This window comes from Montipora capricornis, chromosome 13 (genome assembly GCF_036669925.1).
Source record: "Montipora capricornis isolate CH-2021 chromosome 13, ASM3666992v2, whole genome shotgun sequence".
Lineage (NCBI taxonomy): Eukaryota > Metazoa > Cnidaria > Anthozoa > Scleractinia > Acroporidae > Montipora > Montipora capricornis.
The window spans coordinates 27,184,953-27,202,452 of record NC_090895.1 but is presented as its reverse complement, the minus strand read 5'-3'; the positions used below and the strand labels follow the sequence as shown (position 1 = coordinate 27,202,452).

Below are 17,500 nucleotides of genomic sequence, written 5' to 3'. Positions count from 1 at the left end.
TGGTGTTAGATTGCTATTAAGGCAATTATTGACACCAGGAAAAAGGAGGCTGTTCCAGATAGAACTAAATAAGTGAACAGCAAAGAACTAAAGTGTTGTGCACAACACAAGAACTATAAAGGTCCCTTCCAAGGCTGAGGCAGAAGCAAGAGTGCATTTTCCATTACGGCTTAAGTTCTTGCTATCTGCTGAACTTGAATTATTTTGAATTATGTTGTTGTCAATCTCTTTCATAACTGGGGCAAATTCTGTCCTCAAGCAGTCTTCTCTGATAGGACTATTTGTATTGTTTGTAGCTGAAGCTATCACCACTCCTGCTCTCCTTTCTTCTGCTCCACCTGCTCAACGAGATGCATTGCCACCAAACAGAGGGCCACTCCCACCTTCATCCACAGGAGAAGGGTCTGAGCTGTTGTCATCGCCAAGAGAACGGAACAAGTCAAAGTTCCCCTACTTCAGTCCTTGGTCCTCACAAAGCTCAGGTAATGTTGATGTTGTAGTTAAAGATTTTTCAAACTAGTTTGTTTTTTCTTTTCTTTGTTTCAGATTATGATAATGTCTATAAGATAAAGGAAAGTAAAAAACAAACTAGTCTAAAATTTTAACTACAACATTAACATGGCATTAATAAGCAGGCACTGAGGTACTAATGATAAAGTTGAATAGTGCTAAAAAGCAATGTCCACCAGAACCTTTCCTCTTGCCTTAGGCAGATGATGAAACTGATTGCGGGCTTTTTCAAGTCTCTCGGGTAGCTTATTAATGTAACAGACACCTGTCCGTACCTTGACACAAACCTGTGTTAGCACCTAAGGAAGCATTGACCAATGTCAGATGTCACCTTGTGCTGATTTTCAGTTAATAAAAGCAGTAAAAAATTAATAATAATAATAATTAATAATAATAATAATAATAATATAATTTAATAATATAAATAAATAAATAAATATTTATTACCAGTTCTAAATCAAATTTAACCTTTAACACCTACACCTAGGTTGATTTGCACTTTCTTTGTGTCTGGTATTCATTGTCATAAAGGGAGACAAATTACAAATCAACCTACAAAGGTTAAAATCATTTTGTCGTGAAATCAAATTGTAACATAGATACAGTATGCTTTGGAGTACAAAGAGGTAGTCTCTTGTTTGTGTATATATTCTAAAGAATGTTGTGATCTTAAATTGAAATTTATAGCCATTTCTGGAACAGACAGCTTTTCATCTGAAAGGAAGCTAAAGGTACGTTGAATTGTGATGCACACTAACTTATTGTATTAAACATTTAACATTGTAACTTCAAATAGTCCGGATTCTATGAAGGTCTTTGATAATACAACAACATAAATGTGAATAGGATCAATTCTAAAAAAAAATACTTTTTTGTTGTTAGGGACCTCTCCCAGGGATGGAGCTGTTTACTAGCAGTTTATTTAGCAGTGGGTTAGTTGCCATGAGTTTTGTTCTCTGTATCTTTGATTTATTTTGTTCAGAAAACATTGAACTTTTTGAATGGCTTTTATTGTCCCTAAAGGTATGGTTGCTTTTTTTTCTTTTTTAGTTCTCTATCATCTTATCCATGGTCTACTGGGGAGGATGGAAATGGCCTAAATGACGAAAGATCGCAAAGCATTAGTTGGTCTTCACAGATGCAGGTACAAAAAAATTAATAGTTGAGTCATGTTTTTCCTTTGGGATGCTCTGTCAATGTAACAATAATTTATTTCAGTGTTTTTCATCTTGTGTCTGTAAAATCCTCACTTGGCCGTCTTTTTCAACAACGACCAGGAAACAAAGTGGCTAGTGTTAGTGGTTATTTTTCTATATATGTATTGTTAAGTATCATCTAAAATTTGAGAGGAAATTAAGTCTAACCCTTGAGGCAACTAAGCTTCCTGCAGGCTACAGGGTCAATGCATTTTAAAATTTTTGCCAAAATAAAAAATTAGTGAATTGAAGCTGAATGTTGGTGCATCCAAACTACTACAAAAACCGTGAAAATCTATGGAATGGGCCTGAATTACTGGGTCACTGCTCTGACTACTTTCTCTTTTAAAAAGTTCAAACACTTGAGAGGTGTTGTGTTCGTGCTCTTGAAGTAACACGAAGTCCATGGTTTCACTTGCAACCTCTTTGCTGGAAATGAACAATTTTATCCATTTTCCCCCCAGGACTCACAATTTTGAAAATGTATCTTTCCATTGTTGTGGTTGTTCCAGTACACCTTGACAGCCAAAGCTTAACTGAAGTGGGCAGGGCCATTCGACAGATTGGTGGTTTTCGTAGTTCATGTAGTACCAGTAGTACATGTAATTGAAGGGGTTTGAGGCATAAGGGGCCCATGTCGATTACTTTTGGCCATTGTCGATTTTGCTAAAAAGGGCATTGTTTTTAAGTTAAATTCTTGGCCACTTGCAAAATTCCAGCTGATTTTGATCAAAACCCAAAAGCTGCTAAAAATTTGAGCTCCTCGTGCCAATTATTGGAAGGTCATACAATGGTAGGTTTAACTCCTGCTAGGAGCTTATTGATTTTTTGAGTATCCCAAAGCCATTCTCAGGAAAGATACATCTTGTCAAAGACAGACTTGCCTGTAAGAGTTTAAATGAATGCATCAAGAAGACAGTTTTTGTTCCTTTGCAGCATGAGTACCAAGGAGAGCAACCATTCATGTCACCTGCCAAAGAGAAGTTCACTCCCTCAGTGCAAAAGTCGGGCCTGGACTCTTCAGTTAGCACAAGAGCATCTGATCTCTGTGGTGACTCTGGGACATTTAAACCTCTGTCATCAGGTATCTGGGCCCCAGTTGCACCTCAGCCTCATGCAACTTCACTTTCTGTCATCTGTGATGACGGCACACCTGAAAAACAAGCTTGGAACAATTCTGACAGCACAAGTAGCAGCAGAAGCAGCAGCCGACAAGAGTTATCTTCCATCATGGACAGTGATATTCCTGGAAACAGCAGCATGTGGAATTCTTCAGCGTTTGTTGAAGACATGACCCCTACTCCTCAGCACGCAACGGGTGGCATGAACACAGCTCTGTCGGATCAAGGAGTTCCTAGCGGTTCCCAGTGGGTCCCGGGAAGGGGAGCATACAGTGCCCCATCCTCACCTTCTCTACCCCGGACACACAGTTTACCTGAATCTGCACCCCCTTCCATGGGTGGACACCCTTCAGTGGATGATTTTGCAGTCCACTCTTGGGCATCCAAGCAGAGGAGTCCACGTTCATTAAGTAGCAGTGAGCCTTCAACAGGTTGGAATGAGGAACTACCTACTCAACACAGAAGGTCAAGTGTTGATCTTTCCCAATCAGTTGGTGGTGAAAATACCATCCCGGCCCATCCCTGGCAGCAGTATTCCCGCATGCCACAAGGACCTTTCCCGCCAGGATTGGCAATGAGAGAAAATTGGTCTACACACCAATCTGCTTTAGTTAGAGGTAATTCAGAGATCAATCAATTGCTGCAGAGGTTGGGATTGGAGAAATACATCCCTGTATTCGAGGTATGTTTATTTTACCGCATTTATTCATCTTCTGTAGCTGCCACAGCCTAGTAGTTGGTACAGCTGTATGCTCAAGCTTCATGCAGATACTGGTACTTTAGGTTCAGATCTTATTGTAAATAGCCAACTCATTGCCTGCTTTTATTGGTGGTTGTTTTTTTCATTCAAATTGAATCTTCCTAGAGAGCAATTGCTTTGACCTCTTCGTTAATGGATTGACGCCTGGGTGTGGGACTTAACAAATTTTACTCTGTCTGATGCCAGACAATGTTACTCGTCAAATGGGGGCGTCCTAGGGTGGGTGTTAGAGGTGTCAATAGATAGCAGACTGGTTGGTTCAATAGGTTGAGCGTTGTACTACCAAACTGAAGGTGCTGTGTTCATACTCCAGCCAGACCAACACTCGGGGTCTTTAATGCTGTCTTTGTAATGACATCTGCAAATGGTTTGATTCTTTAGTCTTGTCAGATGTGGACAAGAAACCATTAAGTCCAGCCTTACAACCCTCCAATGCTTTTAACCTTGTGGGATAATCCCACATACTACATGTATTTGCTTCTAACTTGTAGAAAGGGCATTCATTGCTTAACATCTCATTTGTTCAGGGAGCATAGGAGAATCACCTTCATAGCTAAAGCCTGCTTTACACTAGCAAAAAAGTCTGGCACAGCACTCGGAAATCTTGGTACCGTACCCATGTTTTTCAGTCACAGCAAGTTAAACTTTTCGTGTGTAAACAGAGCAAACAGAAGGCAATTATTAGGTACTCGTGCCAGAAGTTATAGGGGTGCCGAGCACATCTCTGGAGGTGTGCTCAGCTCAGAACTCCAAATATTGGTACCATGCCACTATTTTGGAGTGCTGTGCCAATTTTGTGCAGGTGTAAAAAGGGTTTAAGTCTTGCTCTTTCTTTGCTGTAACATGAGAGTAAGTAGAGTTAGTGCTGAGAGGTTTTTGCTGGTTTTTGTTCAACAACAGGAGCAAGGCATTGATGGTAGTCAACTCTCTCATATGGTTGAGGAGGATTTGGAAAATCTTGGCATCCCAAAGGTTTGATTCTAGTATTATAATATAACATTCTTTACTATTGACATTTTTTATCTTGCCTTAAATTTGAAACGGAAAATTTGAATTTTATATTGCGTCTGTTCAGTTGTGAATTACATGTAGACATTTTCATGGTGAATGGTACATTGCTGTGGAAATGTGTGACTAGTTGCAAGAAAATTGTATCTGATTAATTTCCATCCTGTTTACAATAAATTACTGTCAGCTGTCCCTTACCAAAGAGTGTCAAGGCAAAATGGAATCTAAAAACTGTCAAGTAGATTATGTATTGTTAAAAGGTTGCCAGTTTCAGTCAAGGTTGTCTGTTCTTCCTTTCCAGGGTCCACGTTTAAAGCTTTTGTTTGCAGTACACGGTAAGTTAAACTTGAGCTAAAAGTCAAGGATGTACATGTATCAGTCTTTCTTGAAAAACAGTACTGTGGAAAAGAATTAAAGCAGCTATGTGTTAAAAAACACTTCAAATTCTTTTTGAGCTCATAGCTAAGCCAGCTGAGAGGTTATTACTTGGCAATGCGCAGATATTCTTTGCTCTTGCATGGTTACAGTCAGTATTGGCTAAACTTTAGGAAAAAAAATATGGAATGTTTTATCACAATTTGCATCAAGAAAATAACATAACTCACAAGGGTGAAAAACTGGGAGAAAGTTGTCTTTTCTTCCTCTATTGAACTATTGTGGGCATTTACCATGGAACAATTCACACCATTTGGGGGTGCAGGGATGGCACAGTGGTGAGAGCACTCGCCTCCTACCAATGTGGCCCGGGTTCGATTCCCAGACTCGGTGTCATATGTGGGTTGAGTTTGTTGGTTCTCTACTCTGCACTGAGAGGTTTTCCCCGGGTACTCCGGTTTCCCCTCTCCTCAAAAACCAACATTTGACTTGATTTGCTTTCATTGCTAATTTCAGTTTACAGTGTCCCCAATTAGTGCTCCGGGTGCTAGAACGACTAGACACTTTATTTAAATAAAGTTCCTTTCCTTTCTTTTTTAGCTACTTTTATATACATTGTAGCTGACTTTATGGGGAAGGTGGTTGTGATTTCAGTGAAATGGCCAAAGACATGAAAACATCACTTAAAACTTTGTTGACAAAATTTTGTTGGAGAAACTTTTTGGTAGCGGCTATTCCAAAACCTTTTATCCGCACTCGGAAAAAGATAGTGCATAATAAGCATCTGGCTGCAAAGGAAGCATTGAGATAAAGAAATGTGTGGGAAATCAAAATATTGACTTTTTTTTAATGAGGTCATATTATATTGAGTCACATGCTTTTTTTGGTTATGAAGGTACAAGAGGATCCAGTGGTAATGCTTTTCATACTCCAGGAAATGGATTTGTGAAAATGAACCAAACTCATGGCCTCATGCCACCAACCAAGAAGCCCAACAAAATGGAACCACCACCATTTACGAACCACAATCACATTCTGGCTCAACACAGCTCAGAATCACATCTCTCTCCTCTGGGCCACAAGCCAAAGCAGCCTCTGAAAGCAGCACTCCATCCCTCGCTTCTACAGCAACCTCCCGGTAACCTTGGCAACCAACACCTGCTGTCACTCATGACGGCTCCTGGGAGTGGTGGACGGTCGATGAATCCTGTTCAGCATATTGGACTTGCAAATCAGAACCATTCCGGTAGCCTCCCTCCTAGACCACATTCTGCTTCGGGAAATATAACCAACAGCCAGCCATATGTCTCAGTTGCTTCCCATGGTGATCACGGTATGTCGTACGTTCCACCGCAGCAAGCCGGACAGTACATGAACCATCTGCCTTACTCACAAGGCCCTGCTCCGCCTCAAGTCTTTTATCCCGGCGGCTTTTACTACTTCTATCCTCAGCAGTAGCTTTTCCATTTGTCTTGATGCTTGACTTATTAACTTATTGATTCCAATCGTTAGCTACACTTTGATGCTTGTAATTTATAAAATGTCTACATGTCTGAAGGGTTTTCAGGGTTTACATGTAGGATAAACATTCTGTGAATCAATGCAAAAGGTTTGGTTGATGTTTAAAAGATGATTGCATTAAAGTTCACTCATTGGATCAGCAAGTTGTGTGTTTGTTTAAATTGTCTATAACAACTGCTTTCAGAGTGCTCTGAAGGGGTAAATTGGCTAAGTATATAGTTCTTGAAAACAACACAAGTAACTACAGTTATATCATTAACTAGCACTACAAAATAATATTAAACTTTCAAAGTAAATTTTGTTTACAGAGTCCTCTATCAGAGTCGGGCAAGGGAATTCAATTTTAACAGAGGCCATAAATTTTAACCTATTGACTCCTGAACTGCATTGCATTGATGAGTAAAATCATCTAGCAATCTACAAGTCTCACTCCCAGGGGTTGATGGGTTAAATTGGGTTGGTTGTCCTGAGATACTTCGTGCTGGGAAGAGGAAAAAAGTTATGGCCTATTAGAGCGAGTTTCAATTGAATATCGTAAAACCAAAACCAAACTCATTACTTTGGCCAATCAAAAAGGACGGAGACAATCCAGTAAACCAATCAAAACTCGAAGTTATTACACCTAGTGGACACAAAGCACGGGAAAATGTGCACGCACAAGCCACAATTGGTTTTGGTTTCACTTCTGATTGGTCGACAAAATGGCGTGAGAACTTTGAACCAATCACTGAGTGAAGTAATGCAAAACCAAAGCAAATTGCTAATTACTTTCGACACTCAATTGAAAACCGCTCTAAATAAAACTTCTCCTCAAGGTCAACCCCTTCACATCAATACCTAAGAATGCTAGCATCTGAGTTAAAAGGGATGCCAGTACACAGTGCAAGCTCTTTTAAAGGGGCATTGGTGTGATATTTTAGTCTTTCATTCATTTACTAAAAGCATCTTTGTATCAATGCAGACCAACAAAATGCCATATTTTCTATACCAAAAATCATATTCAGTGCATTAAATACATCCAGCTTACAAAAGCAATGTAAATATTGCCACATTTAAAAAGGCAGATGGCAAAATTAAAGTTCAATTTGGGAAAACGAGGTTCTGAACTTATCAAGTAAAAAATTTATATTGCAGCAAATTAAGGAACTAATTTAATTAGTAATTAGTCAGTTAAAACGTAATTAATAAGTAAAATAATACTGCTTGTGAAATTTTTTGGGGCTGGTAAAAATGACTCTCGGGCTAGCAGGTGGTAGCCACAGCTTGCCCTTTGGGCAAGCTGTAATGCTGTCTGAGTACAATCTCGACCCCAGAGCTCTTCCCTTGACTGAGCGAGAGAAGAGCTCTGGGGAACCCTGAAACAAAGTGTCTTCTCATTGGTTTTCGTGAAAAACAATCAAAAGCGTCTCTAATTGGTGCATTCATGTTAGCGCGAGGAGTGAGCAGGCGCCGTAAAGTTCCAATAGCCAGTTTTTGGCTATAAGAACCCTACGGCGCATGTTCGCCTGGATAGAGTTTCCCAGAGCCTTGGGTCGAACCAAGGCTCTGGTGACGAGAATGTGTCTGAGTATGGAAGTGCATTGAAACTTGATGAAATTGGCCATTAGCTTATCTCTTGGCCTCCCTTAGACAGCCACAAGTGGATTTTACTGTGTCTATTTAAATATTAATACCCAGTCCCTGTACCATTAGGGTTAGATGTTTTAAATGCATCATGCTAATGTGAAGTTATGCAATACAGAGGTCTTCAATTTGTGGCTGAATGCACAAATTATTTCATTTTGAAGAATGCAAAAGTGGTTTATACATGGAGAGAATTTAAAAAAGAGATTTGAGCATTATTTGGGTGAAGAGGTCATGAAGGACAGTAATAATTTTGTACAGTTTGCTTGTTTTAATATTAATTTTTGGAATTTTAGAAATTCAATAAAAATGCCATGTAGCACCTACTTGATTTGGCAATGTATAGAAGAAAATCATCTGGCATTGACCAAAGCAAAATCTAGGATGTTGCTAAAGGGAGATGATGTTTCTTCAAAATTGAGGTACAGGTAATCTGCTGTGAGATTTCTGTCTAGATATGAATGATGTACTACATCATGTTTACAAAAGAAGGAACACACATAAATCTGGGCACCACATCTGTCAATATTTTGGGTTTACTTGACAACTTATAACAAATACTGGACCTCTAAGACTTGCTGGTAAATAGCTTAATTTTAAAGTTAAAATTCTTTACACCAACTTAAGTAAAGCTTCAAAGTAGTATTGTATGTTACAATGTACATTATTTCTGCTGTTTTCCTAGTTAAAAAAAAAACTCCATCATTTACAATATTATCCTATTTTTCAATGCAAACTGCCGGTTTGAGTATATTGATTACAACAAGCAACAAGTTCATGTCTGCATGTGCAATAAAATTATTCATAGTTTTAACTAGTGGGTTATCCCTTAGATACGAAAGCATTCATACTACTTGGAATGACAGCCACAGTTTTCCACAGGAAATAATCAGCTTGTTCATTTTTTTTTTTTTTCAATAAATTAAGGTCATATGACAATATGTCAGTCAGAGTAAAGTTGGACGAGCTCACTTGGCTTTAAAGTAATGATCAAGTCAAAGAGACAAAGAATTAAATCTATGAGCTGAATATTGTAAACAAAAGAAAAAGCATATAAGGTTTAACTGAGTAGTGCTTCCTTGACAGTGACAGGTTATCAGATCTTCAAAAGAAATGCAGTGTGCTTGAAACAAAAAGGTGATAGTGAACACAAATCTTTGACTGTTATTGCAGAGAAACATAAAAATGAGGGCAACAGGGTATATGTTAGAAGGTCTGTAGGGGAAATGGCTACCATGTGCCCATCATTTAATGAGCCAAGAATAAACCAGCACTGAATATTACAAGTGTATTTCATCACAAGATATCTCTGAAAATTTGATAAGCCTGATAATCTTTGAGGACTGTGGTTTAAAGAACTCTAAATAATTTTTAAAAGGGTATCATGCAAGATAACCCTCTTGCCAGCCAATTAAAATTAATGTTCTTGATGCTTATCACAAGCAAATGCTTAAAACTGGGGAGATGACTAAGGTTAACATGGATTGTATGTTGATCATTATAAGCCAATTTGGTGATAACACTTATACATGTACATGTACATGTATCACTGATTCATTGATTTTAAATTCTAAGATGCATGGCAAAATTAATTTTGTCCTACCAAGTGCTCTGAGCTCACACAATGTTATGATTTCAGTTTAAGTTTACAAGAATTAAACTTTCTGTTGCACAACAAATGCAATGCCTCAAACAAGAAAAGCTTGTATGGTAATGTGTACAACAATGTACATGGTGTCAGCAGAGATCTCCATATCGCAGATAACGGTTGCTAGCAAATGGAGGTACAGCTTTTCTCTATCGCTTTCATGCTTTCTGTGGATATTTTGCAGTGCTGTGCTAGACATTATAGCGTGCTGACGGCACTGTTGCCCTGTGTGGACTGTATGGAGAGGAGCAAGGACAAAACCATAAGAAAAATGTACCTGGGGAAAAAAAATTCATAAGAATAGTATCAATAATTTCCCCAATCTCACACAGTTACAAGAAACTCAACAATGTCACTCTCAGTAAGTAAATTCAAATGGGTGGGAAAATGGTGACAAAGTTTCCTCCTCTAATACTACACACACACTCTCATATCACAGCCTGCTACATTCAAAAGTTTGATCTTGTTGCTTGACTCAAAGGTCTGTAGATCTAAGGAATTTCTTACCATGTTTTCAATAATTTATGGAACTTTGTGGTGGTTGCATGACATTTTTGTCAGTGTATGGTCATGTTATACTGGTCACACTGTCTGGCATACATGATTGTACATGGAGGGCTGGACGGTTGTACAGTGACCAAAACAAAATTTTTTCTTGCAGATGGGTTACAAGCACACGGAGCTCCGCTACAAACTCATTTACAGAGTTGCATTTTTAAAAAAACACAACAAAATAATCTGACAATAATTTATTGACAATAAAAGCACTAAAATCTCAGAAAAATATCTGTAAAAAATGCCCTTTTTCCTTTTAGAAAACAATGCTTGTTCTAAAAGACAGAAACTCACCTCTTCCAAACACTTCAGCTAGGAGAGCAGTTCTAGGTTTACGATTTGCCCTAATTTGTCTTTGTACATGCTCAACAGCAGTCATATCTTCCATTACAGCTGAAAACTGGAAACAAAAATTGGAACTACTTAAAGGAAATAAATTGTCAGCAGACTCTTCTCATCTCTTCAAATCAACAACTAACTTCTCTTCAGTTGGCACTTAAAATGGATGGGAACGAAAGAAAGCTGAGCTACATGTAAATGCTAACCACAAAAGTTCCAGTTACCGGTAGCTTTTGCAGGTGACTAATCTGACTAGGAGCTACTGGTATTTTAACCTCACTGAAAGAAGCATTCCATGTAACTTTTAAAGGAAGCAACACTAACTGGCCTTTGTATCATGCTGGATTAATGTTAATTTAAGAATGGCAGTTCACTTAACCCAGCCGTGGGAACCTGAATGGAGGCAGTGTGGCGTGGAGGTTAGGCCACTTGCCTTGAGGTCCGGAGATCCCGGGTTTAAGACTCGCTCTGCCCGCTCGTTGAAGTTGTACCTGGTAGTCCCTGATTCAACTTCTCAGCTGCACTTGTATATAGCCAACTGGTTTGCCTCCGGCCAGTTGGGATTCTTAGCAGCTCTTGTTGTTCTGTTCCGTCATTTCATTAACTGTGTTTCATTGGCCGTGAATAGCCCCTATGGGGAGTGTTCAATTAAGTACATGTATGTATTATTGTAATATTGTATTATCAATGGGTTGAGGTTATCCTGACTGTTTGATGTACACTGTATGCATCTTGAAGTGTGTTTGGAACCTCTAATTATTTTTAGGACATCACTGTTACAATAATACAAGGACAAAGGAAACAGGACACTAAAATGTGATGCTAGTCAAAATTGGCATGCCTCTAATTCAGTCCATTTTGGATAACATTTGGCTTTTGTCCAGATTTGGCCCAAGAACCCAATGCTTGTATGGAACATCACTATCAGCAGGGGTGAGTAGCCCTTACCATCAGGATTTTAGTAGAAGTCTTAAACACTCACCTGGTCACATAACATAGCAAGGACAAACAAACCAAACAGGCAGCCCTCAATCATGAGAATAATAGTGTGGACTCTAAAATATCAAGTAAAATTGATCGTGAAACAACAGCAAAAAGCATTACCATACACTAAATGTACATCTTTCGGGTGAAAACATTAAATTTTTTGAAGTAACAACAGTAAGCAAATGTTGCATGCTTCTTAAAGTACCTTTGCCTAGGAAACTGACTACAATAAAACCTCCACAGACATAAAGTAATGTACGTATTACCAAGTTCCTGGAATATACATGGATCTTAACACAGACAGCCTCGGGTAGAATTGAGTACTACAGCCTTTGATTGGCACAACTCCAGGAACTTGGTAATACGTACACGGAGTTGTGCCAATCAAAGGCTGTAGTACTCAATTCTACCCGAGGCTGTCTGTGTTAAGATCCATGTACATGTATATTCCACACAGGATAACTGGTTATTTGTGACATTAGTGAGCAAAAAGGGAGTTTCATCTGTGTTTGAGCCAAACTTACAATCTTGTCTTTTTGTCAGACTCTGTTGTGCAGCCATGACAATCCAATGTCCATGACACAGCAGTAAGGATTATACAGTACAATGATGCTAGACCTGCAAGGTAAAGGCGGAGGAACAACCTTATTTTTAACAATTTGGGAAGTTCAGAATTTTTACTACAAATCTTCATATTAGATAACTTTAAAATAAAAAATTATCTCCTTCCAGCTCTTCTTATCATTCTTTTTGAAACAGTCCCCTCAACAATCCTGAGAAGTTCTGTGAAGATGAAGACTCAACTAACACTTGACATGTATTGTATAATGCATTGTATATTGTCTTGTACGTCCTGTAGGAAAAAAGATGGTGACAAAGGGGGTCATGAAGCCTTCAGGCATTGAACAAAAAAAAAAGGAAACAGCCAAAAGCACCAACCTGTGTAAAACAGAAATAAAATGAAGTACTTTTGATTTGCCTCGCCAACACAGTTGTTGATCCTATAAACCATAATGCAATGATAAAAGGCGGTCATTTGTTTAACAAATTAATGAAGATGATTTTGTATCTTGGATTCCAGGGCTGTGAGGTGTCATTGTCTGCCCCTGTGGCATCGTAAATCAAAAGACTCAAATATAGTGTCCTGCAAAATCAAAATAGCGGTAGCAACCAGCTAGCTGTTACCCACATGTAAGTGCACTGGAGTAGATTACAAGCAGTCTCTTTAGCTCAAAAATCCGAAGAGAATGCAAAGCAATTGATTGAACAAGGCGAGATGCAAGTGGCAAAGATGCGAGCCCAGTGTACACCCATGCTATTCACTGCTCGTGGCTTTGCCACTTGCATCTTGCCTTGTTGGATCAGTTGCTTTGCGCTTTCAGTGGGTTTTTGAGCAAAACGACAGACTAAAGATAGAAGTGATCCTTGCGCTTAACTTGACAATAAATTGGAGAAAACCCCATAGAGCAGAGTAGAGAACCAACACAAACTCAACCCACTCATGGCGATGGGTCCAGGTCCAATCACACCTGGGCCACATTGGTGAGAGGCAAGTGCTCTGACCACTATGCAATCCTGACTAATGGGGCTTAGCCACCTCTTTGTGACACTGAACAGTATCAACCATATCATTATTTACCCTTGGATTTTTAGAGTAGCTTGGTGTAGCTAATATCTCCGAGCATTTACCCTCCCAACCATGGTACACCACAGAAGACAGACCACAACACCGGGAACTACATGCCCTACTCTTTACGACAAGTGTGCGGGTTCTTTTACGTCCCACAGGATTATGAACATTGAAGGGTTGTGAGACGGGACCTCCGGCTTATCGTCCTTATCCAAGAAGACTAGAGAGTCTAACCATTTGCAGATGTAATTACAAAGGCAGCACTTTCTCCTCAGTTATTTTAAGACCCTGAGTGTTGGTCTGGCCGGAGTTGAACTCACGACCTCCCGCGTAACAGCCCGGTGCTCAACCAACTGAGCCACAGGTGCATGGTGGCGACTACAATGTATGGGAGTAACCACCTCTCACACTCCATTACAGTGCAACGTTTTGGGATGCTCTACAATGTTCACTTGGGAAAATGTTGTGTGACATCCCAAAAGCCAGCCGCAAAGGAGAGTATTCTCACCACCCCACCCCAAAGGGCATTAAATAGAACATTGCAGCCAATGGTGAAATCAGAGTCCAGTGGTTGAGATGCATGCAGATGCTAAAGTTGGGTTCCAATCCCACTCTACCTACTTGGCAGAATTGTTATTTTGTGGGCCTGAATTCAGTTTGATTTCTTTACCATTACATTTTGTTTTCATTCTGTCAGCTTTCAGATTATTAAAATATAGTGCCTTTGGACTGACTTGAAAGCAAAGTGAGCTTTCAATTACACTGCAAGCAGTCTCTCTTTTTCTCTAAATTGTGTTCTAAATCATTGAAACGGACACTTCAAAATGGCTGAAACTATGGGCTGCAAATACCGCGGGCGTTTGTTAGAGCAAAACTCTAACCAATGCCCGTGGTATTTGCGACCCGCAGTTTCAGCCATTAAAGTTCAACATACAGCTGTACGTGTTCGTTTCAACGATTCAATAAATTATTATTAAAACAAAGCACTCGAGTTTTCACATTTTGCAGAAAAAGAGCATCAGATATTGTACACGTAGTACTTACCAAGGACAGTGATGATCCATCTTTCTTATACATCTTCCACATGTTCTAGAATGCAAAAAAAAGATGTTTTATTTTAAGCAGATTTTACTCATCAACTGGGCCTGGTTTAGGGGTTAAAGGTATAAGGGTTTAGCTGCCTAGCAGTAGCAGGGGTTTCAATAACTTTTGAAGTAGATGGCAATGCAAGTGGTGGGCGCTCTTGTCTTTTACAAGGGTTTGAGTGAAAATCAAGGCAGAGTAGCCTGCAGTGAGATGCACATTTCTGACAAACAGAGGGCAGTATACTGCTGGTGACCAGATTCTAATGAAACCCCTGCAGTAGTAATCATCAAAATATTAGTGGAGTGTGTTTGATCCCCTTTAATACAGATGCAAGTACTTGATATCCTCATTGATGACGTTGTATCATTTCACCATAATTATGGAATAATTAATGTTCTGATGAAACTTCTTTCACAGGTGTTTGAAATTACAGAATTTAGTGATGCACATTACACAGATATATAAGTGTTCCAGTCTTGATAACATAAAGAGTGGCTACTTGCATAGGGAACTGCTAACAAGTGAAAGAATCACATTATGCACACACCTACAGTGGTGAGCCCTTGGGGGACGATAAGCTTCACACTTTGCACATATTGTCCATTCATTTTCATCCTGAAACATACAATATGTAAGTTTTTCTTTAGCATGTAGTATAATGTAACAGTACTGAAGTATTTCACAGGCAGCCAAAAAATGGCAAGTGGGGGCTTGGGTCGAGGCGAGACCCAAGCCCCCACTCGCTTTTCACACGCAGTTTTTTTCGAATAATTTCTCGACTATCTGAGAGCCTGGAACAGGCTAAATCAGATGTTGAGAAAGACTATCTTCAGCTTCTAAGTGGATAGCCTTAATAAAAAAAATGTAAATAAAATAAAGAGATCAATCTTATGAGATCTTTGCTATGAATCCATTTTATTACCTCAATCTGCTTAGTCTTCGCTTTATTTATTTCTGAAAAATCCAAATTTATGGAGGGCCGAGCTACCACACCTATATGAGGGTAAATTAGTAAAATTTGTTAGTACCATCGTCTAATTAAGGATGCATGTTACCTGTAAGGGTGAATCGAAAGCATAAACCTTCCACTGATGCATCCTGGATTCAATTTCCCAATGCAGCATGGTATGTGGGTTAAGTTTCTTGACTGATTCTCTACTCAAGATGTTTTGTCTGGCTACTCACTATGAGTTGAGTTAGGACAGCTCGAGAATAATAATTACACTTGGGGATAGCATCCCTTCTTTTTGTTGAATGATGATGCTGATGTTTGCTTGGGTCCTTTGTGTTCTGAATTAAGCCCCATGCAAACAGATGCAACAACTCCCTCCCAACATTGTTGTTGGTTCTGCAGATATTGGATGGTGTTGGCAATTGTGTGCAAACATGCAGACGCAACAACTCCCAAGAGCGTAAGGACATGCAGTGTATTATGGGAAGGATACAACCCATAATACTCTGTAAACTTACAAAATTTAACTGACATCTTGTTTTCAACATTTTAATGTGTTGCTATCTCCATACATGTATGTAATACGCTTGCATGGCTTCAACAATGTTGGAAGAGCTGTACATATGGATCCAACATATTTTGTTGTGCTATGCTTCAGCAATCAGGGAACAAAAGTTCTAAATGTTGGGAGTTGGTGGCTCAAACGTTTGACCAGAATGTTTCAAACTTCGTGCAACAACTCCCAACAACACACAACAACATGCAACAGGGTGCGCAAATGGACTCAACATGAATCACCCAACAAATTACACAATGTTGTGTCTGTTTGCACAGGGCTTTTTTTGGTTATTGTAATACATGTAGCTGTGCACTGACACTATCACTCCGCTGCACAAACAACGACCTCTTTGCATGTGGTTTATATGTAACTCACTCACCTGGATCAGAAAATGATGCTCTGGCATGAGATATCGCAAGCAGAAGAACTATCACGTTAAATAGGCAAACATGTAAACTTCCCCAGATACTGTTTTCCAATGTAAAAAATATATACCGGTATTATTAGTAAGAACGGTTTTTACAAAAGTGGGAAGTAGTTATGTGATCATGATTGCTAATGCTTGGTCATCAGCCTAAACTACTTAGCAAGCTTTTCTGGGTTAAAGTAAACCACCAATGAGCATTTTTATTGAAAACCCTGTTACAACACTCAAGTTAAACTCAAAAACCACTCTATCACAAACCACTAACATAAATAATGGTGTCAAGTTATCAGATTTTTTTCAGGAACTTATTGTACACATGACAAAGTGACGTGAGGTGAAAGCTACTGTAGCTTTCTTTTAATGAGTGGTTATTATTTATGGGGTTTGGAAGGGTTGGTGAAAGAATGGCGGATTATAAAGAGTGTCTGTTCACCTGTTTGTGGCACAAAACTGGGCATTACTAAACCACGAAAGCAGCGAAACACTGAAACAGCCAAATGGAACACTAAAACACCATGTATGACCCCACCATACACTGAATACTAACCGACAAAGGTTGGATTTGAGATTAAATATCGTTTTAGGCCCAAAACGTTATTGCTCCTAATTCATTGAGATTAAGATTAGGATTCAGATTAAGACTGAGATTAGGAGCAATAACTCATTACGCCTAAAACGATGCTTAATCTCAAATCCAACCTTCGTTGGTTAGTATTCAATGTATGGTGGGGTCATAAATGGTGTTTTGGTGCTTCGTTTCGCTGTTTCGTTGTTTCGCTGTTTCGTGTTTTGGTGTTTCGTTGTTTAGTTATGTCCCACAAAACTTCAACTTCAACTTTATTTACACTGTTCAGATGAATTAATCCTACAAAAGTTAAGTTGAAGTTTTGGGGGCATCAAAAATGTTGATACTTGTTGACTTCTCCCACCCACTAACCTTTCCTCACTCCTAGTGAAAAATTACCACTCCCTTCATTCGGCTGGTATTTTTTACAGATCACAGGTTACAGGTCACTGTTTTACCAATACAGAAGTTAGTATCCTAAACATTTCATAAAAGCTAACCTTAGGCCTCATTAGGTCCAAACAAAAGTTTTAGGCGTAAGGTTAGCTTTTATGAATGTTTAGGATATTCTGTATCTTGGTAAAACAATGACTTGTGACCTGTAAAAAATACCAGCCGCTCTTCATTAACTGATAAGA

The 17,500-nt window shown here is 39.1% G+C and overlaps 2 protein-coding genes across 2 annotated transcripts in view; one reads left to right on the top strand and one right to left on the bottom strand.

Moving 5' to 3' along the window:
• The window catches only part of LOC138028807 (ankyrin repeat domain-containing protein 17-like), a 35,418-nt gene extending 28,791 nt beyond the window's left edge, over positions 1 to 6,627 (top strand). Inside the window, exons 21-28 of the mRNA XM_068876432.1 lie at positions 297 to 482; positions 1,198 to 1,241; positions 1,393 to 1,442; positions 1,561 to 1,654; positions 2,643 to 3,509; positions 4,488 to 4,559; positions 4,897 to 4,930; positions 5,866 to 6,627. Coding sequence (XP_068732533.1) covers positions 297 to 482; positions 1,198 to 1,241; positions 1,393 to 1,442; positions 1,561 to 1,654; positions 2,643 to 3,509; positions 4,488 to 4,559; positions 4,897 to 4,930; positions 5,866 to 6,428 — 1,910 coding nt within the window. The 3' untranslated portion in view covers positions 6,429 to 6,627. The remainder of the gene's footprint in view (positions 1 to 296; positions 483 to 1,197; positions 1,242 to 1,392; positions 1,443 to 1,560; positions 1,655 to 2,642; positions 3,510 to 4,487; positions 4,560 to 4,896; positions 4,931 to 5,865) is intronic.
• A 2,007-nt stretch (positions 6,628 to 8,634) lies between these two features.
• Positions 8,635 to 17,500, bottom strand: part of LOC138030159 (palmitoyltransferase ZDHHC3-like) — a 9,448-nt gene continuing 582 nt past the window's right edge. The window contains exons 2-10 of the mRNA XM_068878039.1: positions 16,250 to 16,338; positions 15,282 to 15,352; positions 14,907 to 14,974; positions 14,318 to 14,362; positions 12,583 to 12,644; positions 12,168 to 12,261; positions 11,639 to 11,711; positions 10,612 to 10,717; positions 8,635 to 10,039 (exon numbers count right to left, since the gene is read on the bottom strand). Of these exons, the coding sequence (XP_068734140.1) occupies positions 9,954 to 10,039; positions 10,612 to 10,717; positions 11,639 to 11,711; positions 12,168 to 12,261; positions 12,583 to 12,644; positions 14,318 to 14,362; positions 14,907 to 14,974; positions 15,282 to 15,352; positions 16,250 to 16,338 (694 nt within the window). The 3' untranslated portion in view covers positions 8,635 to 9,953. The remainder of the gene's footprint in view (positions 10,040 to 10,611; positions 10,718 to 11,638; positions 11,712 to 12,167; positions 12,262 to 12,582; positions 12,645 to 14,317; positions 14,363 to 14,906; positions 14,975 to 15,281; positions 15,353 to 16,249; positions 16,339 to 17,500) is intronic.